We start from the raw sequence: 19,531 nt of genomic DNA, 5'->3' as shown, positions 1-19,531 counted from the left end.
TATAGCGGATTGCATTAGTAAAAAAAGAGAAGTAATGTAAATAAGTTTACGCAGTACCTTCTTTATAAAGCTAGCTACGCAATTAATTTAAAAACAGCTATAATAGCCTTTTAAAAGCAGCGAATTAACAAGCTAGAAGTATTACAATTAGCGCAAAAGGTTAGTAAGCGCCGTAAACTAAAGCTTGCGCCGAATAAGCAGTTTGTACAAATTTAAGAGGTTGTAGCGGTTAGAGAGCGCGTTATAAGGGAGATTTAACCAGAAAACACGGCTAGGAAGATGCAGGCGGAGTCTATAAACAGATTCATGCACGTTTTTCATTATGTAACTGGTGAAGAAGTCCAGGAAGACTGAATAAAAGATGTGCGTGGATTGAATAATTATTGGTCGAAAGGAGGGGGTGGTCGAAAGGGGGGGTGGCGGACTTAGTTAACTACCCAACGAAATATCATCACTAGATCTTCTGAAGGCCTTAGAGCTTACTACGATACGTGCAACTGGTCCGGACGTAAATCCCACAAGGATTACCGTACGGGTCTTACACTGGTGCTCGCGCAGAACCTGCGCGGCAGACTAGTGGTGCACGGAGTAGAAGCCACACTAGTTTTAATATATTCTGCCGTCTTTGACCGACTAAATAAGTTATGTAGGACTGCGTGTGTGTTAATAATTTCGGTCCCTTCTAAGAATAAGGAACCTGTAACAGTTCGTTTCTTCCTAGAATAAGAATTCCAAAACCATTCTGCCTTAATACTATTTATTTTTTACGGGTCTGTCCTCGTCCGCTGCTTTTTTGTGTGTTCTTAATGTTTTCTTTTTCCCTCTCTATACGCACATCTTCTATTTGAATAGCACTTCCCTGTCTGCTCTCTCTTTATAATTATGCCTCCCCAAGACCGGTCCTCATTCCGAGTCCTTTTCATTTGGAACGGCCAGAACCACGAATATATCGGTGGCCTGGAGGATATCACAACCCTCACCAACAAAGATTTCTTGCAAATGCTCGGCGTCCTCCTCCTCCCATCTTCTGATACTTTTGTTCAGCACGAGGACGGCTATCAAGTAATTAGCAAGGACGACCCACTCCAGCCAGGGCACTACATCGTATGGGCAGACGATTTTCAGGTAAGAATAACCGCCATGGCGGCTTTCTCTCATTCTTCTGCCGGGTTGGCTCTATACTTACCGGACCGCATCAATCGCGATAGATCAACAATGAGATTGTCTTGACCAGAGCTCTCTCAGTCACTACTGGTCCCCGATTGAACCATTTCCGCGAGAATGTGCAACGACGTGACGGGCGGTGCGTCGTGAGCAAATTGACGAATAACCGTGCTGACCGTGGAAATTGGTCCGCGTTTCAAGCTGCACACATATTCCCACTTGCCTACCAGCAGCAATGGATCGACGGGGACTATGGACGCGACGTTACAATAGTGCCATCTATCGGAGGTCGAATTAACTCTGTCCAGAATGGCCTCCTGCTCCTTGCAAGTGTGCATGTCGACTTTGACAATTACCATTTTTCCATCAACGTGGATGTAAGTCGTTCTTCATTTGAACTTAACTGCGTACCGACTTTAGTTTGTCGATTCTGATGCTAAATAAGAAACGTAGAATGGCTATAAAGTCGTCCTTTTCGAGCCAGATAACCTGAATATCGCTGGCCAAGCTCTCGACCGTCGTCTCCTTGACGATCCGTCTCGTCCATTGGATTCTCTTTTACGATGGCATTTTCGGCAGGCTGTACTGGCAAACATGCGCGGCGCTGGCGAGCCGATTTTTGAAAACGACTTCCCCTCATATTCTGATATGATGGGTGAGATCATGGAAGGACCCAAAGCAGCACAACGTATGGAATTCGAGCTTTTTAACCGACTAGGTGCGTTCTATGACCTTGGCGAACCGCACGAAGCCGACCATGATGAAGTAAGAGAGATGCCAAAGGCGGAGGGAATGACGACTTGCAGTGACCAGCCTAGCAGTCCTATTTGTGAGGACATGGAAGAACGTGAGGACATGGGAAAGCACACGCACGATTAGGTAGCATGATTTGTTCTTCTTTTGTTCTTCTCTGCCAGAAACGTGACAGCATAATTATAGTGACTGTTTAAATGCACATATATCTTACCACCAACATATCGCTACTAGTCCACAATGCATCTTTTTAAACTATTACGGCCGTGTAGTTAATCTAGGAACTTGTATAGCCCTCTCTTAAGTAACTTTAAGAACAAAATGTATTAAAAGCTACGTCGAGAAGAGGCACCTCTTTGCCTCGGCTAGTCCGTTAGTTAACCTGCAATATATGTGTCGGTGTTTTGCAGATGGTGCCGAACCCCCCCTAAACCAGACCAAATTAAAATTAACCGCACAGCCATTGCCAGCGATAATCAGCACACCAATAAGGGTTATTGTTTATAAGCACTAGGATTGAGCAGAGATAGTCACCGTTGAGAAGAATCCGAAAAAATTGTAAGTTATATTGCTGGCACCTTGATGGCCTAGCGGTATATAGGTTACAACTATATATATATAAAAGAGGGCCATCAGCTCTAAAGACAGGCTTAGCTCGATCAAAGCTGTGTTTCATTAAATATTCCGTTTATGAAGCCAGTCTATAAGTCTAAGTATCCTAGCAGCCTGTGTAACACCTTGTAAAGAATGAATCTGAAGAATTAAAACAAAAATCAAAAGAGAAGATAAAGAGCGAGTGACAAGAACGCAAATCACATTGTCGGGTGCTTCACTTTGTCACTCGATACCAAGGCCTATGCGGCCCAACTCGACCTCACCATTACTCTGCCTTCTTGGAAGTCTTTGTCCGCAGCTTCATGAGAAGGTATACCATGCCGTATGAGCTAAAGACAAAGATAGCCACGATGCCGGTGTCACGCCAGCCATCCAAGTATTTCGTAAGGTTGACTGTGTGTAGGTAGTCACTTGCATCCCGGTATGGGCACACCTTGCAACCTGACAAGTCGTCTGGGTTGAGCAACCGGGTGCCCGATCCGGCGCCGTTCATGTAAGTACTGAGGTATGACGAACAGGTGCTGCCACTAGGCGGGTCAAATAAGGCAAGCTCATGACTGCCGCACTCAACCTTGGTGCCCCACATGTCAAACACCAGCAGGCTGCCGGTAAGGTAGTTGTAGGGGTTGAGGTAATATAGCCAGTAGCGCCAGAAGGACTGAATCTCAGAGTATGGAACCAGCACACCACAGAACGACACGAGGATTCCGATGAACAGCGGGTTGACCAGTGTCGCAAAGACATCATTTGGAGCATACGCCGCAATTGCTTGCCCAATACCGGTGTAGACGAACTCGTACAGCCAGATAACGAAGAACGTACCGCCGGCGCGGGCTGAGTCTTTCGGGAAACCGACAGTGTAGTACCAGCAGACAAAGTACAGCACCGCGCACATACAGAGGTAGGGGATCTCCGACACAATCAAGCCTGTCACGAAGGCGACCCATGAGTACATCTTGGACTTCTTCTCGCGGGTTTCGAAGATGTCGCGTCGGGCAATGAACAATGGTTGGAGCTGAGCGATGACACCGGGTGCGACGAAGATGAAGTTGAAGATGGTAAAGACACGCAGTTGCAGCGCAGAGACGCTATGCTTAATCATCCAGAAGGAGAAACCGTTGAAGAGAGCAGATGTAATGTGCAGAACGAGCTTGTTGTTGACGTAGTTAACGTTTCGGTATAGAGCCACGTTCATGCGTGCAGTCACAATATAGATCTGATCCCACAGCGGCATGGCAAACTCGAACCCATCGTCATTGTCGCTGGCAGATGGACGTGATGCGCCCTCCTTAATAAGTCTGTCCAGCTCTGTCGTTACAGCCGTGTACTCCGGCGACTCTAGCCACACTTTGGCCCAGTCCTTACCCTGCGACATCAGGCCCGACACAACATCGATCATGTATTCTGCCGGGTTTGTCTCGGGAGGGCATGCTGCACCATAGCGTGCAAAGTAAGCCTTGATTGTAGCCGCGTTGTCTCCAATGTCGCCGAAGTAAACCGTGTTCCCACCTCGAGCCAGGAGCAACAGCGTGTCAAACTCAGCAAACAGCTGTGCCGATGGTTGATGGATCGTCACCAGAACCGCCTGACCGGCGTCAGCCAGCTTACGCAAGAAGCGCACGGTGTTGTAAGCAGACTGGCCATCAAGCCCTGAAGTTGGCTCATCCAAGAAAATCAGGATGCTAGGCTTCGCCACCAGCTCCACGCCAATGGTCACACGCTTTCGCTGCTCCACACTAAGGCCGGCACCCACTTGCCCAATGAGCGTGTCGGCGAGGTCGTGCAATTCCAGAAGATCGATGATTGTGTCAACGTAGCGCAGCTTCTCCTCCCGGGGCGTTGTCCGGCTCTGGCGTAGGAGCGCTGAGAACTCAAGCGCTTCACGCACCGTCGCGAACGGCTCGTGCACATCAAGTTGCTCGCAGTAGCCAGCAGACCGTTGGAAAGCCACTGGTAGTGGTCGTCCATCTACCATAATCGAGCCGTGGATGGTGCCGTCCGTCTTGCGCTGTGCCAGAACATCCAGCAGTGTCGTCTTTCCCGCTCCCGAAGAGCCCATGAGTGCACCCAGCATACCTGGCTTGACCCAGCCCTGCACGTTGTTGAGCAGCTGGCGGTCGCCTGAAGGAGTCTTCACAACATAGCATAGGTTCTTCCAGGTGAAGGTTGACGTGTTTCGGACCAGGTTGCCACTGCTTTCATTGTCGCTGCTGTTGCCAGCCACCTCCTTAGTCTCTGCCACATCATTAGCCACATGGTCCTCATCCTGAGCCTCTTCGTCAGCTGCCAGCATGTGGCCTAGCGATTTAGCTTTCTCACGCGGGATAAGCAGCGATGGCCCGGACTCAGAAGATGCGCGCCAATTGGTGGTGGCCACAATGGTGATAATAACAAAGATAAGCCACCAAGCCCAGATGATGCCAAAGTTACGCCACACGTGTGAGTGGCTGTAATGCAAGGCGTTTAGGTAGTGGTCGCCAGTTAGAGATGTCTGGCCCTGGACGGCACCCAGCACGCCAGCACAAGACTGGTGGCCACTAGCGTTCTCATAGCCAATACCGTTAGGAATCAGATTGCCACCAACACAGTCGATAACTTTGCCGTGAAACTCGTTTGAAAGCAGAGCGTCAAACCCAAAGGCCAGCGGATTGATCCAGAAAAGCCAGATGAACCATGGGTGCATCTGCGTATAATGAATCATGTATCCACTGTACATAACTATGGCGCTGATGACAAGGCCAGACACCTTGGAGGCGGCGTCAAATGTTCCGAATAGAGCTCCGATTGCTCGAAACATAGCTGTTACACACTATTCCGGTTGTCAGAAAATGATTAATTCGAATGCAGCAGTACAAAGAACAAGTGTCTTACCAAGGTCGTTGCAATCAAAACAATCCAATAAGTGAAGAAGCTCGCTGCGGACGTTGTCAAGCCTACCATAAAGTAGAGGATCAACGAGAAGCACGTGATCTGGAAGAGAATAACCGGGATGTCGGCAGCGATCTGCGCAACGCAGTAGGCAGCAGGGTGAAAGTAAGCCAGCGCTTTATGTTTCAACAGCACTGGGCGTCCTTGGAAAGAGTCCGTCACTTCGCTCATGGACAACAGGCTGTTGTACATAAGCGAGAAGAACAGCGCGCCCGACTTCGTAAAGATGCCTGCCGAATTGCTAGGCGCGTTGTAAAACAGTGAACCGGCAATGAGTGCTTGTACAATTGTGGAAAACTGCTTGATGAAGAATGAGGCGCGGTCACCCCAGATGATTTGGTACTGTCGTATAATACAAGCCTTCACCTGGGTAGAAAATCCAACCGTAAAGGGGCTCGATCCAAGATGAGGATTCTTCTCAGTCGCAATAGCATTTGTAAAAGCTTGCGTGTTCGCCTGCGCCTCCTCTGTGGACGGATAGTCATACTCGCGCTGCATCTTTGTGAAGATAGGCGTTTTCTCGTAGGCCTCGCGGACGGCCTTTCCACTGCGCGGGAACGTCCGCTCGAAACCGGGCTTGATCTGCCGCTCCGTCGGCACCGTTATACCCGTCAGGTAGTCAGCAACGTTTGCACCATCACGGCAGACAAATCCCTGGTCCTCCATGAAGGGTCGCGCCTCCTCCCGTGTGCCATAAAAGACCTCGTTGCCGTTGTCAAGAACAAGCACCTTGTCGAACAGGTTATAGATTCCATTCCCGGCCTGATATAGCGTGACGACAGTGGCCAGGCCCAGCACGTCCGTCATAGCACGAATAGCCTTTGTCCACTCGAGAGCGGTACTGGCGTCAAGACCGCGGGTGCTGTTATCCCAAAAGAAGATAGAACCGTGCGTAGCCATGCACTCAATTATGCTCACACGCTTGCGCTCACCGCCCGAAACACCTCGCACAAAGGCGTCGCCGACCTTGGTACCGTCCGTATGGGAGATGCTCATAGACTCAAGCAAAAAGTCCTTGTTCTCCTGTCGAATGTCGTCTTTGTCGATGTAACCTTCGGGCATCTTGAACGGAACCTTCAGCTGCGTGGCAAAGTCCATCGTCTGGCCAACCGTCAGCGTCGGGAAGAAGAGTTCCTCCTCTGTGTTCATGACGATCTGTCCGCGGTAGTTTTTCGCCTCTGAAGGAGTCATGCTTCCGTAAAATACGTCGCCGTCGACAGACGAGTAGCCACGGCGGCGGTTGGCTAGCACGCTAAGCAGAGTTGTGCAGCCTGCACCCGGGCGACCGAGCACGAGCAGCATTTCGCCAGGTTTGACGCAGCCATGAGTGTTGTTGAGAATGGACTTCATTGGCGGCTTCCTGCGTGCGTCTCGGATGACTTGGGGTATGTTGAACTGCGACATAAAGTTGTCGTGGATGGCGGCGTCGTTCGCGACAGCTTTGACCGTCAGGTTCTTCCAGGTGAGGCCGAGCTGGCGCGGCGGGATGCCCGAGCGTTGCTCACGCTCGCGCTTCTCCTTGACTTTGTACTCCAGTGCCCAGCCATCGCTGTCCTGGCCGGCGCCATTGTCAGAGCCGTCGGCCGACGTCGGCCTCTCTTCGGCGACAGTCGAGCTGCCGTTGTCAGAGGCCATGTTGTGGTCGTGATGTATGATGTTGACCAATGGTTCTAGGCGAAAAGAAAATATGAAATATAAAAGAACGTGGAATTGGTGAAGGAAGGACCGCTCGTGGACGTCTTGTTAGATCAGTCTTGGCACGAGCAAAGATCTTCAAGTGTCCCGAGCGATTGCGACACACATCGAGGAACAGAAGGTTGGGACCAAGAGCGCCTGCACGGTAGGTTATATACAACATGCCCGGTCATACGGGGCACTCCAACACCCCGTAGCGAGATATCCCATTTATTTCGAGGGACGCTGTCCCGGCGGCGCAGCTGGTGGCATTCCTAGCGCCGGGTCCGAGAATCGTTCAGTGTTGTCGCTCTTAATGCCGATTAGTTACTATCAACCTGCGTTTCAACCGCTGAGTCATCGGGGTTTCTATCAATTTCCTGTACAATCTGAGTAATCCCGTATACCCGCGCTTACTAGCGGGTCCTTTACGACGTGGACAGTCCGGGCTTGGAGTACTTACTCCGTACGTATCCATCCAGCCTAGTCAGCCGCTGAATCAGCGGCTTTTTTCTCTATCACGAACAGAGTAGCTGTGGGCATTTTGTTGTAGTTTCCTTTTATATAATCGTAGTTAGAAGTAGACTGCGGCTTACAGCCGTTTTATTATGTTGTCTTCTCCCACACATATGTATCTTAGGTCCATACCTCGGAAATATATTGCTCCGTTATAGATTACGTGTTTACAGAGTACCGTACTCATAGTTCAGGCGCAGTCTTATCGGTGGAACCAATGCGGGATTATTCGGGGGAGGTAACCGCCTAATCCATACTATGTTCTCCGTTAGTAATGTTTTTATGGGCTCCTTCATACCTGAATTCTCGGGAATGGATTCTCAGATGCGGTCATGGAATCCTGAAACGCCACGTTCCATCGCAGTTTCGCCCTGTTAGGTCTCCGACTGCTTTACGGAAGCGGAGTTACGCCTTCGAAGCCACTCGTGTGCGCGGCCGCCTGTCTGCCGCTGATGCGTTCCCGCTAAACTCATTATCCTCCCTCAACCTTCCCTCCTCGTCCTCCCCCCCTCCCCCCAAATTACACCCCATCACCTTACCGTTCAGCCGTTTTTGGCTACCGATTGTCTAGCCATTCGGCTTTAGGCCATGGCCCGACAAAAGGCATGCGACTGCTGCCACAGCCGAAAGGTGAGCGAAAATTGCAGTGACGCACAACTAAAACCCCTGTGTACCTGGTTCTCCCCTAAGCACCCTGGCTGTATCTTTTGACACAGAACACAATAGATTCACTGCGACAATGCCATTCCTCAGTGCAACTGGTGTAAACACCATGGACTGGCCTGCACATACGATCGGGTCAATAAACGGGCAGCCCGGGCCAGCAGCACTAAGTAAGAAAGAGAAGGCCGAAGTGTGTGACCTAAAACTGACATTCTGTCAACACAGGCGGCGGCTCGTAAAAGCTCTAGAGCCCACGGGGTCATTGGGATCAGCCGCAGCCTCGCCGTGCTCGGATGCGGATGCTGTCGTCAGCATCGCCCGAGCACCGGCACCTACATCGCCGTCAACCAGAAGCAGAACAGATACTATTTTTTGCATCAATACCGCCCGCGACCTGCAGCCGGCCTCTAATGACATACACTTTTCTAGTTATAAGCTGAGCGACATCAGCTCTCACTGCGGCATCCCGCTCTTTTCGGCCCATGGCCGGGAGTGGCTCAAAGCGCGCACGGGTGAGGACGTCGGTAACCAGATCGTGTACCTCGTGGAGGCCCTCCAGGGCGGCCGCCGTATCACCCAAACTATGCTATCTGAGTTTATGCTGTCGCGTACAAACTTGGACCTTCCACCGCGCGCCGTTGTCGACAGCTGCTTGGAAGCCTATAGGACATCGCATTTTCAGCTGGTTTTTCCCATTGTCGAGCACATGCTTTTCGCCCAGATAATCGACGCCGCATATACGCCACAGAAGTATCCTGTGCACGACGGCCTGGCCGCAGCCGCGGCGACCACATCGCTCGATCACATCACAGCCAAGGCGTCGATTTTTGCGTTCCTGTCTGTGCTGGCAGCGGCGCGTGTCGAGTTCCGTGATCTTACCCCCGAAATCGACGGCGATGCATGTGCGTTCAAAGCACAGCACTTGTTGCCGTACGTTCTACAGGAAACCAGCGTTACGGCAATGCAAACGATGGTCATGCTGGTGAGTCCTACCCCTTCTCTCTAATCCGTGTTCCCTTCTCGATCAAAGCCTCTGACATGCCCCGGACCATGTACCACCTCTTCACTGGCCAGATGGGTGCCGCCATGAAGACGCACGCAATGGGGTGCCGAATGTTGTTCATACTGGGAGCGCATATGGCACCGACGCCACCGGATGAAAACGGGAGAAATAGCATCGCTTGGCGTGTTAAGTCATACCTACGCACCGTCTTCTGGTTATGCTACACATTTGACAAAGATATTGCCCTCCGTACAGGCCAGCCGCCTTGCATCGAAGACGAGCACTGCGATCTTACGTTGCCGGAACACTATACGAAGCACGGACACCACTGTGACAGCTCCGAAGAGCAGAGTAATAACATTGACTTGTCGACGTCCTCGCCATGTCCATCGTCGTCCTCGCCGGTCCGAACGGACGGCACCGAAGCGCATTGGCTGCCGGGTGATTTGCGTCTTGTCATCATCAAGTCTAAGACTTACCGTATGCTTTACTCCGCCGCTGCTTTGCGCAAGCCTGATGCCGAGCTAGTGCGCGATATTCGTGAACTGGATGAGGAAGTCGAGCGTTGGCGCCTCTCCGTGCCGGCGTATACTCGGCCACAGTTATTTTACGCACAAGCACAACCTCTGAACCATGACAATATGCCACGCTCACGGTTGGTGCGCCGTACTATACTGCACTTTGAGTACCACTACCTGCTAGCGACAATTCACCGTGCTGTCAGTCGCTGCCGCACATGGGGTGTCGACGGCGATGTCAGTAGTGGAGGCGAAGATGAAATCAAGGGTTTGGGCTCGAGTTTGTCGTTGTCGGTGGAAGCCAGTCGCGCGACCATTTTCTATCTGCGCCTAGCCATAAAAACCCTGTTCGAAGATGCATTCTGGTAAGCTTCATATTCTCTGCCTTTTTCGCAGCAGGCTATTATCTAACTTTCTTACCCTCTCGCCTCAGGTTAGTCGTCTCGTACCCTATGTCGGCGACGATGACTATCTTTGGAAACATTATGATGCACCCGCTGCACCCACGCTCGCGCGAGGACCTGCAGCTTCTCAACATCACACCGGAGCTACTGAAGCAGATGCGACCACCTGACTGGACCCCCAATGAGTTGGCAAATATGCAGATAATTGAGAGCTTCATAGCCGAGCTGATCCGGCTTGGTGACAATGCCATTACAAAAGCGACGCGAGATCGGGACAGCGATGGCAAGAGTGTAGGTAGGTAGGGGAGTTTAGGCCGTCTAACCAGTCGGTAGGAGCTTCTTTAAACGGTAGACGTGGATAAACATAATTAGACAATATTAAACAGCACTGGTTTTCGGAGTATGTCGTATTGCAAGTAAAGACATTCGTACTTGGGAACTTTTGTTCTGAATACAAGAGGCTCTTCAAAGTTTGCATGACACCAAATGTATAGCGATAGCCCTCTTTGGCATAGCATGGCGTGCTCTAAGACACTTCGTTGCCATTTCGGTCCTGCAAATATTGACCGTACGCGCCTAGCATATACTAGAGTCATCCCGATTAGTTATACTACAGTTTCGCCGTGCCCTAAGCATATGCTGGCATGTTGTCTGGGGTAGTCTTATATGAGTAGTTGTTTCCTTAGTTAGTCCCAAAGTGGTCCGGGTGTATATATCAGGATTTACTCTGAAACTGGTTTTATTCTTACATTCCAGCTTGCTTGCTAATGATTACACATACTCCGTAGTAGTTCACATTATCTATTTCACATTATCATTACTTCTGTCTTCTTTCATTTACGATGTCAGTTTATAACATGATCATGAAAATAAGCGCCTACAGGTTATATAAAATTTATTTTCCATTCATTTTATCGACGCTTTTCAAGGGGCTATATCCTCTAAAAGTTAGCTCATCTCCCGAACGGCATTGAACGGGAGAAACGGTGTCCTAGGCACTCCGGTGCTTTCGCCTTGTCGTAGTAGCAAAGGGAAACCACCTCTGCCTCTAGGTGAAAGCAGCAATAGCAGTATACAAAGTCTGTAATACTAGCCGTTGTAACTAGGCTGTCATCCTCTTGCAGAAAGGCTATGCCTGGCGCGATATTTCATTCGCAACAGCTACTCTCCCACTATATATCAAATAATTCCATTTTTGTGTAAGCAAGATGGAGCGTAGTACCAAATCATAAGATGTAATTGAGACCAAAAGTATAGATGATAAAAAGTAATACAGATATTATACATTCTTAAAGAGAAACTCCTTGTCCTATGCACCGTCCCCCCGTTCCCCTCTCCTCCTTTAAGCTTTTGCAGCTGCGTCTAAAAAGTTTTCAACTCTTAAAACAAATTCCTATCTAGTGTATCCCTACTAAATAAAGATTATAGGGCGTTTTATTAATTCCATCTTCGGCCTTAAGTTTTTTCGGAATGGCAGTCTATATATTTATATCTTTATTATCTTTATTAAGCAGCAAGGGAAGTTAAAGCCCTTAGTACCAAAGACCACAAACATCTTTTACTATAGGGTCTTCATAAATACAATATTAGCTTCCTAAGATGCTGGAACGCCTGGTGTTAGAGTTAAGGACTTGCAAAACATAGTTTTAGTATCCAAAAACAACTCAGCGGCAAAATTAGACGTCATTTTTAGCTTTGCACCTAGCATTGCGAAGGGGGCGCCCGGCTAATTATATACTTCTACAGCATTTAGAAAGTCGCAAGCGCTAGAAAAGCAACGCTTCTTTTTTATTAAGAAACGCTAAGCAGTAAGTTATAGAAACTGTGTCCTCATTTGTTATAAGATCTCTATGTTATAAGACGGTCGTAGCTAAAAACACCAAATTTCTCTTTTTTTTGCATCGTAGAGTATTAATCTATTACCTATGTCAGCACCTGCAGTGTTCAAACAACATATTTGTAAAGGTGTACGGTTCTTAGCAAAGCGTTACAGCGTTCTGTTTACTTTCTAATAACACAATTCGCTATTTAGAAGAAATTGCTTAAGGTTCCTAAGATTCCGTCCCTATTTGTAGTTTTTCTATATTCTCTCGGAAACGATACTAGACAAATTATAGAAAAGAAGGAGCTCTTTATTAACCTTTGATTATTTATGACTGTTATATAAGCTTAGAAAAAATGCACGAATTGCTAGTATATATAGTTGCACGATCGTAATAATATAAAGTAAACATAGCCATTATAAAATGCATTCATATTAAATTAAATAAAGTTAATTTGCATTAAATAAACTGCTTATTTTTTTACGTCTAATTCTAACCAAGGCTTGTCTTAAGTTTTATATATAAACTTTCACGTAATTGAAATTTTCTAGCTATTAAATCTTTAGGAAGCAGTGACTGTATATTTGTAGGAACTTGGTTTTATTTTTTAGACTAGGAGAAGCGGGGGTTGTTTGCACTTAGGGATAGGGCGTCGTAAAATGGAAAGAGATAGGATGTATCGGCGACGTTAGAAGATAATCGAATGGGAGAGCTCTGCTAGATAAGGACACTGTTTTTTGCTAAAGTAATTCGTAGAAAGGTTAGCGAATTCAAGTCGTTACCTTAGTTTACTGCTATGCAGACTGTTTATAAGATATTGCTTTTTACTGTCCGCGTTTTCACACAACGCAAAATTTATAATCTTGTCCCCCGCCCAAAAACTCAAATTTTTGGTACTTTAGAAGAGAAACATTTACAATATTACTGATAATCACACGCTAATATGTAGACTTGCGTGCCCGTACTAATATAGCCTGTCGGCTACAGTTTATGGGGTTGAGTGTTAGTACTTTCACCCTAGATCGTTTGGCGATCTTTGCGGGGTAGAAGTCAGATGCCAAAAGAAGGAAATAATAGCTTGCGTCAGGCTTGTGAAAGAAAATCATGGTACAGTTGCCGAACTGTTGGTTCTCGCACAGTCAAACTACAAATATTATAAAGGCCACGTTGTTCGTCCGTTAGTTGTGCCAACCTTGCATGTTATCTTACATCCTGTGTTTAATAGAAGACCGGAACTAAACTCCTTAACTCGGCATGATGCTCGCAACACGTTTTCTCTCAGTCGGGCTTTTTCTCGTCCCGTCGGTATTTGCGGATGGTGCTGCGATTGTGTCTGCCCTGCAGATTATAACGACAGATACGGCAGCATTGAATAATACCGTTATCTCTTGGGGTGGGGATCTTCTCGGTGCTCTTCCAGTCGGGGTAAAGTCCACGGTCCTCCTCCATGCAATTCATAAAGCCACCGATACCGCAAAGTCCTCAGCCAACTTGAGTCTACTTGAGGCTGTGTCTGTCGCCATCACGACCCAGGGGCTGATTCAGGACGTCAATGCCACGCTCTCGTCTATCATCGAGGCCAAGCCTAAATTTGACCACCTACTACTAAGTCCTGTCATCTTATTGAATCTGGAATTGGAGAAAGGTGCAACAGATAAACTCACCGCTGCGGTAGCCAGCAAGGTTCCCTCAAACTTGGTTTCTGCTGCAGACGCACTGTCAGCGCAGATAGATGCGTTATTTTCAAAGGCTATCTCGGTCTATACAGATTGGTCGAAGTAGTTAAATCCTTTCATATTACCTGCTATGCATAGCCTCTTTGGCCATTTATATATAGTTTAATGTTTGATTTCCTATTATGTCTGTGTCTTAGTACGAGTATATAGGACATGTTGTAATATACTCTATTAAAGAGGAATCTATATTCAAAGCTTTGCGCTTAATGCGGCTTGTTATGCTAAGATTGCCTTATAGAATATTAATAATTGCATAAAGAAGGTAAGATATTTAAAAGCACTTTTCTACCTATTCTTTTTTACTTTTAAGCTAAGGCTTTTAAGGGTTTTAAGATTTTATAATACTAAGCTACTAATTTATATATAATTTAGATTAAGAAGGTATAACGCCCGCCTAGAGAAGGGCGCCGGCGCGGGCCACGCGCAAGCTGTACGCAGTATGCGCACAGCTCATTAAATGCGCATCGTGGTCAGCGCACAGGCACCAGCACGTGCAGACGCACGCGCTAAGTAGAAGCGGGGTCGCGCCTGCCTTGCGCACTAGGTGCGCAAGAGGTGCGCCTATAATGAAGAGCGCCTCCCGCACTCTCTTAAAGTGTAGGAGGCAGGAATTAGCTATTAAATATACTGTTACTTTCTTTTATTAAAGAGATACCTTCTTACTTGCCTATCTTACTTAGCCTACTAAGTATACCCTTAATAGATAAAATACTAGTATACTACTTTTATTATTTACTTTAAAGTATTTTAACCTTTTAGTTAGTATAAGCTATAAGCTATACTAATTTCATTAAGCTAGTAGTATATAGTATAAATTACTAGTTTTAAATAATATATACTTAGGTATATAACCCACTTAAATAAGCTAAAGTTTATAAATATTTATTTTCTTAAGGCTTAGCAAACTTAAAAAAAAAACTTAAGAATTATAAGAATTTATTAATAGTATAAAATTATATATAAATTAGATTATAACCTTTTGTACTACTTTTGCTTTACTTATTAACCTTATACAATTATTTATGGTTAAGTATAAAAAAACAGTAATTATAATGCTTACTTTAAAAAAATTGTTAATATATAAGGGTATTCCACACACACGTCCCTACGCACCGGTTCGGCAACTAGTCGCTTACCAAGCGACAGACTTAACAAACTATCTTAACACGTTGCACAGAATTAGCACAGCCACTTAGCTGTGCCACGCCCCACTAGGGTTGCGCTACACCGCATCTTCTAGCCACGTATATATTAGCTGGCAGGCCTTCGCCTACCAGTCTCCTATAGTTTGTTAAGTTAAAGTCTTAATACAATAGTACAAACCGGTTAAGCCTTCGTGACTACGCATTGCACACCAACCCCTTATATTCTTTAACTTCTATTCTACAAGGAGCAATGTCCGATTATAGGGCGGCCACTCTGCGATTAGCACGCGAACTGTTAGAAGCTAAGGACGTGCCGATGCTACCCCCTACGCTAATGCACGGCAGCTATACCTTAAGCGCAGCATCTGCAGGCACTTTAACCCTGTCTGTTAAGTCGGAAACAAGACTAGTATACGTGCCGCTTAATAACACCTTGCCGGCTAAAAAGTAGCTGTAAAGCAATAAATATACTTGCATTATATAGACGCTAGAGGCATTAACTAATATTATAGCTGTAAGGGTTATAGGGCTACTACCTAGCAGTCGCTACTATAACGATAAGCTACTATAATATAGCATTAGGAGGCTAGAAATTAGTGCCTTTACTACAGAGATATAAGAGTAGTTAGTAATAATAAAGAATGCCTATAATACTAATGCATGTAGCGACGCGTTAAAAGATATAAATATTATTTAAGTAGGTAGTTAGCTAACTACTATGCTAGCAGCTAATTAGCAAAAGTACTATAACCGACTCTATGCTAGTAAACCCTTAGTTATACGCTTTATATAAACGCACTTTATTGCGTTTATCTATTAAGACTTGTAAGAAGTTAGTGTGCAATGTGTAGTTATAAAGGCTTAACCGGTTTATACTATTGTATTAAGACTTTAACTTAACGAACTATAGGAGACTAGTAAGCGAAGGCCTGCTAGCTAATATATACGTAGCTAGAAGATGCAGTGTAGCGCAACCCTAGTAGGGCGTGGCACAGCTAAGTAGCTATGCTAGTTCTATGCAACGTGTTAAGATAGTTTGTTAAGTCTGTCGCTTAGTAAGCAACTAGTTGCCAAACCAGTGCGTAAGGACGCGTGTGTAGAATACCCTTATAAGAATACTTAAACCTTAAACCTTAAATTCTAGATGCACTATATCTATAAAGAAAGCTAAACGCTTTAGTAGGGCAGTAAGTTGCTAATAGTGTACTAGCGAAAATAAAACTACTTATAATAAAAGATTAGTAATACCTTTAACTAGGTAGGTAAGATTGCTTAAAGGTATTAGCAAGGGCTTAACAACTACTTAGCAAAGTAGTATTAAAATAAGACTATTAGTAAGTCTTTTAGTATAGTAATAAAGATTACTAATGCTTATAAGAAGTATTAGTCTTAAAGTTAGAAATAAAAGAAAAGATATAACAACTAGAAGCGGGCGGTTATAGTTAACAGCGTGCTAGCTAGTAAGCTAATAAAGAAATAGCGCTACGATAATAATAAGATAGAGAACTACAGTTTTATAAAGAATAACCTAAGCTTATAACTAGTTACTAGCTAAGGTTAGTCTACTTCTTAACCTACTAACCCTTAGTAGTTTAAATAATATTAACGTTGTATTAAAGTGCTAGAATTATAGTAAAAGCAAGCATACCTTTTAAGAGTACTTTAAGCCTAAAACTTACGCGTAAGTTAAAGAGCTTTAAACAAAACTAAAAGATAGTCTTTAAGAGTTTAACAACTAAAAGGCAACTTACTTTAACTAAGAAAACTAGTAGGGTTAACAAAGAAGCCTTATTCTTTATTAACCCTACTAGCATAGCTAACTAAGGATATAATTCCTTACTATTATACCTTAGCTAAAGTATAAACGCCTAGCAATTTGTAAAGAGCTAGTATGCAATGCGTAGTTACAAAGGCTTAACTAGTTTGTACTATTATATTAAGACTTTAACTTAACAAACTATAAGAGATTAGTAGGCAAAGGCTTGCTAGCTAAATATATACGTAGCTAGAAGATGCGGTGTAGCGCAAACCTAGTAAGGCGTGGCGCAGCTAAGTAGCTGTGCTAGTCCTGTGCAACATGTTAGGATAGTTCGTTAAGTCTGCCGCTTAGTAAGCGACTAGTTGCCGAAACGGTGCGTAGGGACGTGTGTGTAAAATACCTTTATAATAGTTTAAGCTAAAAAAGAATTATTAGGTAGCTTTAAATACTTTAAATCCTTATATAAAGCCTTCTTAAGAAGTATTATTAAAATAGTTTAAACTTATACTAATCTTAGCTATAGTATACTATAAAAGCTATCTTTTAAAGACTTCTATAATTACATTATAACTATCTTAAAAGACATAGAATATACTAAGCAATCTTAAATAAAAAATCCTATTAGCTAAACCTTAAAGATTTATAGCAATACTAAAGCACTAGCCTTTCGCAGCTATTAAGGTCTTAATTTTTAGCCTATATAAGTTTTTATAATAAATCTTATTTAACTAAGTTTAAACCTTTTAAACCTTATTATACTACTAACTAAAAGAATAAAAAACCTTAGCATCTACTAGTAATAACTTATTAACGCCTACCTAGTTATAAAAGAAGTTACGGTTTAAGCTTCTTTAATATAAAACCTATACACTATATAAAACAATGCGCTACCTTTGCTAATCTAAGCCTTTACCTAGCTAATTAAAATATATACAACTTATAATAGTTAATTTAAGCAGCCTTAAGAAGACTAGCTTAAGACCTTAGTAAAGTATATAAGATAGCGTTTATAAAGACTACTAAAGGTTTACCGCTACTTTTACTATAACTACTTAAAGCACTAAATTAAGAACTACCCTTAAATGCAAGTTAATACTACTATAAGAATTATACATTTTAACCTAGCTAGTAAGCACTTTTATATAAGAAAATTAAGTAAGAAGTTTGCTATTTTAAAAACCCTAGTTATTTACTATAAAAGATAAAAAAGAATTAAGAACGTTATTTAGTCTTACTTATCTTAGTATACTAAAATCAATAGTGCTACTACTATAAGAAAGCTCTAAGAAATAAAGGATACTATAGAAGTAAAGATAAAGTATCTTTTAGTTACTAAAACTACTAGACTTATTATTGCTACTAAGTCTATGCTTATAAAATAAATTATAGTTAATATAGTTTAACTTAAAAAGGATAGTAAAGACCTTTAAGGTAGGTTTTAAAACGTCCTTACTAGCAAGATAAAAGAACTAAAATAAGATTAAAGCGTATATATAAAACCTTTATAGAATACTATATTATTATATAACTAAGAGATTAATATAATAGCTAAGAGAGTTATAAAAGAATTTGCTATATTCCTTCTTAAATATAAAAGATAAAGAGATAATACTAAGGAAGTTGTTAATAAAGATAAGAATATAAAAGATACTATATTTATTAATATAAATAAAACCTAAGAAGATTTAGCTATAAAAGACAACTAGAAGGGTAAAGGTAAAAGTAAAATAACGCCTTTAGTAGTCCTTTCTTAAGACGCTATTATAAATATCCTTTTTAAATCTATCCTATTATAGCTAGTTTAAGTTAAGATCTAATACTTACTTATATATAGCCTAGCCTTAGCTGCTTTAGTTATATAGTAGTGCTTAAACTATACTAATACTTTTATAGAGTAAGTATATATTAATAGCATTACTAATAAACCTTTTTAAGATTAGAGAGAGCTACTAAACGTATAAGTTAATATATATAAAGCATTTAGTACGCTTTAAACTATACTTAAAAAAGAAATAAAGCTTATTAATCTTAAGCACCTTAGAATAACTCTTACTAAGTAGGTAGAAAATATAGTAAACCTTCTAATATTATTCTTTAAGTAAATAATAAGACAATATAAACTAACCTAAGTTGGCTAGCTACTTACCTTAAAAATTAAAGTTAGGAATAAGAAAGATTAGCTAAGTAAAGCTATCTTAAATATCAGCTTATAAGTTAATATAATCTTATTTAACGCTATAAAAAGCCTTAACCTTTCTATTATACCTACTAACTTTATTTTAAATAGTTTTTACTAAACATAAGTTTACTTTGTAAAAGAAGCAATTATAGATATATAAATTAGTAGATATACAATCCTTATTTACTTATTTGTTATACCTTTAAGAGTATTTAAAAAAATACTTTTACTAAAAGTACCTTTTATACTTGATGTAAAGCTTTCTTTTTTATATAATAATAAGTAAGAAGTCTATAGTAACATACTATTTTACTATACTTAAGTTATTATATTATTAAAAAAGCTTACTTAAGTAAAGAAGAAGACTAATAAGTCTTTAAACTAACTGCTAGTAAATTACTAGGCTTATTTACTAGTAGGCTAAATATCTTAGATTTATTTATTTTATTAAAGAAAAATACTATTCTTAAGTAAGTATACCTTACCTATACTATTATAGTACTTATAACGCTAGCGTTGTATACGCTGCTTAAACCTACACTTTGCATATAAATCTAATTAATATAAGAATAAAAACAGCACTTGCTTTAAGAAGACAACAATCCTAAACGCCTAATAAAATTATTTTGCCTAAGCTGCCTAAGCAACCTA

General features: G+C 43.1%; 3 protein-coding genes across 3 annotated transcripts; 2 read left to right on the top strand and 1 right to left on the bottom strand.

Annotated features, from left to right (window-relative positions):
* Positions 1-999: 999 nt before the first annotated feature.
* On the top strand, positions 1,000-2,043 carry CMQ_7759 (uncharacterized protein; the record flags this gene model as incomplete). The annotated part of the gene is made up of 3 exons (XM_014313399.1): positions 1,000-1,125; positions 1,209-1,541; positions 1,618-2,043. 3 exons carry the CDS (start codon positions 1,000-1,002, stop codon positions 2,041-2,043), a joined length of 885 nt encoding a protein of 294 aa, XP_014168874.1.
* A 754-nt stretch (positions 2,044-2,797) lies between these two features.
* Positions 2,798-7,095, bottom strand: CMQ_7927 (ABC multidrug transporter; the record flags this gene model as incomplete). Its single annotated transcript, XM_014313567.1, has 2 exons — positions 2,798-5,341; positions 5,470-7,095. The coding sequence occupies 2 exons, from the start codon at positions 7,093-7,095 to the stop codon at positions 2,798-2,800; spliced, it is 4,170 nt and encodes a 1,389-aa protein (XP_014169042.1).
* Positions 7,096-8,238: 1,143 nt separating this feature from the next.
* CMQ_7837 (c6 zinc finger domain containing protein) lies at positions 8,239-10,541 on the top strand (the record flags this gene model as incomplete). The annotated part of the gene is made up of 5 exons (XM_014313477.1): positions 8,239-8,280; positions 8,377-8,483; positions 8,539-9,215; positions 9,344-10,199; positions 10,268-10,541. 5 exons carry the CDS (start codon positions 8,239-8,241, stop codon positions 10,539-10,541), a joined length of 1,956 nt encoding a protein of 651 aa, XP_014168952.1.
* Positions 10,542-19,531: the final 8,990 nt, after the last annotated feature.

This window comes from Grosmannia clavigera (genome assembly GCF_000143105.1).
Source record: "Grosmannia clavigera kw1407 unplaced genomic scaffold GCSC_82, whole genome shotgun sequence".
Lineage (NCBI taxonomy): Eukaryota > Fungi > Ascomycota > Sordariomycetes > Ophiostomatales > Ophiostomataceae > Leptographium > Leptographium clavigerum.
The sequence above is the reverse complement of the archived record's forward strand: the minus strand, read 5'-3'. Positions and strand labels throughout refer to the sequence as shown.